Source organism: Austrofundulus limnaeus, unplaced genomic scaffold (assembly GCF_001266775.1).
Source record: "Austrofundulus limnaeus strain Quisiro unplaced genomic scaffold, Austrofundulus_limnaeus-1.0 Scaffold4, whole genome shotgun sequence".
Lineage (NCBI taxonomy): Eukaryota > Metazoa > Chordata > Actinopteri > Cyprinodontiformes > Rivulidae > Austrofundulus > Austrofundulus limnaeus.
Genome location: NW_013952406.1, coordinates 924042 through 926004, shown reverse-complemented (window position 1 = coordinate 926004; position 1963 = coordinate 924042). Strand labels below are relative to the sequence as shown.

The following is a 1963-nucleotide window of genomic DNA, read 5'->3' as shown; positions in this document are numbered from 1 at the left end:
AGCAAAGAATGATCACATGCTGTTTGCAGATTCTAATCCTAAATTAAGCTAACATTTAATGCTAACGRTAACTTTACAAGAAGCTTTATTTCAGCCATTTTTGAACACTTACAGCTGAAAATGTATAGTACCGTAGTGTCKGAGAACAAACTTAACAAATTCTGAATGCAAATACAAAAAAATCCAAGATCTGCACACACTTGTCCATTATTTGGGGGTGGCCAATCACCTGCCAAGGCCACCCCTCTAGCTCCGCCCCTGTGTGACCCCACACAAACAGCAGACTTCTTACCTGGAAAAGAGTATTTCACTGGGCTGTGACTATTGGAGACTACTAATATTTAGTGGTTTGTATTAAATACAATCTGAACAGCCTCTGTGTGTGTTTTATTTTTTATTTTTTATTTTTTATTTTTTTTTGGGGGGGGGGGGGTTAAATGTACAAAATGACTTTTCATTAAAAAGCTAATATAATCTTCTTCGGCTGACATTTCAGTCGGGATCGTACGATCTGGACCCAGATGATATGCAGACCTTCAAAGGTAAACATTCATCTCGTTACTCGTATCTGGTCCAAGGAGGTCACGAGAACCCCTACTTCCTTCCAGGAGACGAGAAGAAAAACTGAGGCGGAACGATCAACAACGAAAAACACTCTGGAACACAAATCCTGAGAAGGACCACATTATTTATGAAGAGGATGTACTGAAACCAAAGGGATTTAAAAATGCAAGAAGAAACTTTCAAACATGTTTTTTTTTATTCTTGTCATCATGTCTGCGTTTTATAAACACAACCAGCAGGTGTCGCTGTTTCTCAATGAYTTCCATATTTAATCATTTAAAATCAAGCTTATTTGCTAATTGCACTAAAGTGTGTTGCGTTTACCACATTTTTTTCCCCTCAGAAATCAAAGGAGAATGAAAAATTAGCATTTTGTAGCTGTAACTATTTTCTTGAAGAGACTCAGAGATGCAACTCTTGATGACTAAAAGGGCTGGCTCCCTGGTTCGGTTGAATCTTTTAAGGGATTTATGTCATAGCAATTGAACACTGAGTATTTCTTGCAGCTGTTATTGTAAAATGTGCCTGTTTTAGTGCTCTTGTTTGTCAAATAGGAAACATTATGCAACACTGTTGATAAAACTTGTCTCCTGGATGTGCCATTTATCACTTTTCTTTGGAAGATTCTTTACAAATGTATTTATGTTTGTGAGTGTGAGGCTGTTTTATAAAGTTGTGAAGTTTTTGTAAATAATGTAAAGACAATAATGGTTTGCTGGTAATATAAATTAATTTAAACAATTGGTGTGTCATTATTTGTATGTCCATAGATAATTAAGAAATACTACACTTTAAATGAGCAAATTATATATTTACACCCCAGTAATTTATTTGAGTGAACATAAAAATTAGGACAGTTGGATATTTATTTAAAACACACTGATCAATGTTTTCATTTATGACAATTTTGTGAAAAAATGTTTTATTTGCATAAGTCTTGAAAAAACTTACCATATTTTTACATATCACCTGAAGACACAGCTAACTTTTTTTGTGTTGTTCTACATAAATATATTAATTTATTTTACTTTTGGAGGAAACATTGCTAAGAGCCACATGTGGCCCCTGAACTACTGTATTCGCAATATACTGTATTTCTAGACCAGTGGTTCCCAACCTTTTTAGACTTGTGTACCCTCTGAGCCATTTTGCCATACCACTAGTACCCCTTCAGTCAAACGTAATGATGATTCTACAAAACTATGATGTACTTCAACTGATTATTAAATGAAGAATATTTATTTAACCTCCTAGAACACTTAGTTCTCAGGCATTTTATTTTATTTCACAGGCTTATTTTATTTATTTTATAAGACATTTATGGTCCTACAAATCTCAGTGTTATTTTTATTTATTTATTTTACACATCTGGGAAATTTTTCCTCGTACCCGCTACCAC

General features: G+C 34.2%; 1 protein-coding gene across 5 annotated transcripts in view; it reads left to right on the top strand.

The window, feature by feature from the left end:
- Positions 1-1305, top strand: part of si:ch211-198m17.1 (mucin-5AC) — a 14921-nt gene extending 13616 nt beyond the window's left edge. For 2 of the 5 annotated variants that reach the window (XM_014022410.1, XM_014022402.1), the window contains 2 exons: positions 497-542; positions 609-1305. In XM_014022410.1, coding sequence (XP_013877864.1) covers positions 497-542; positions 609-628 — 66 coding nt within the window. In that variant the 3' untranslated portion in view covers positions 629-1305. Of the gene's footprint in view, positions 1-496 lie in introns of all 5 variants that reach the window. The other 3 variants (XM_014022386.1, XM_014022394.1, XM_014022418.1) reach the window with 2 other exon arrangements.
- Positions 1306-1963: the final 658 nt, after the last annotated feature.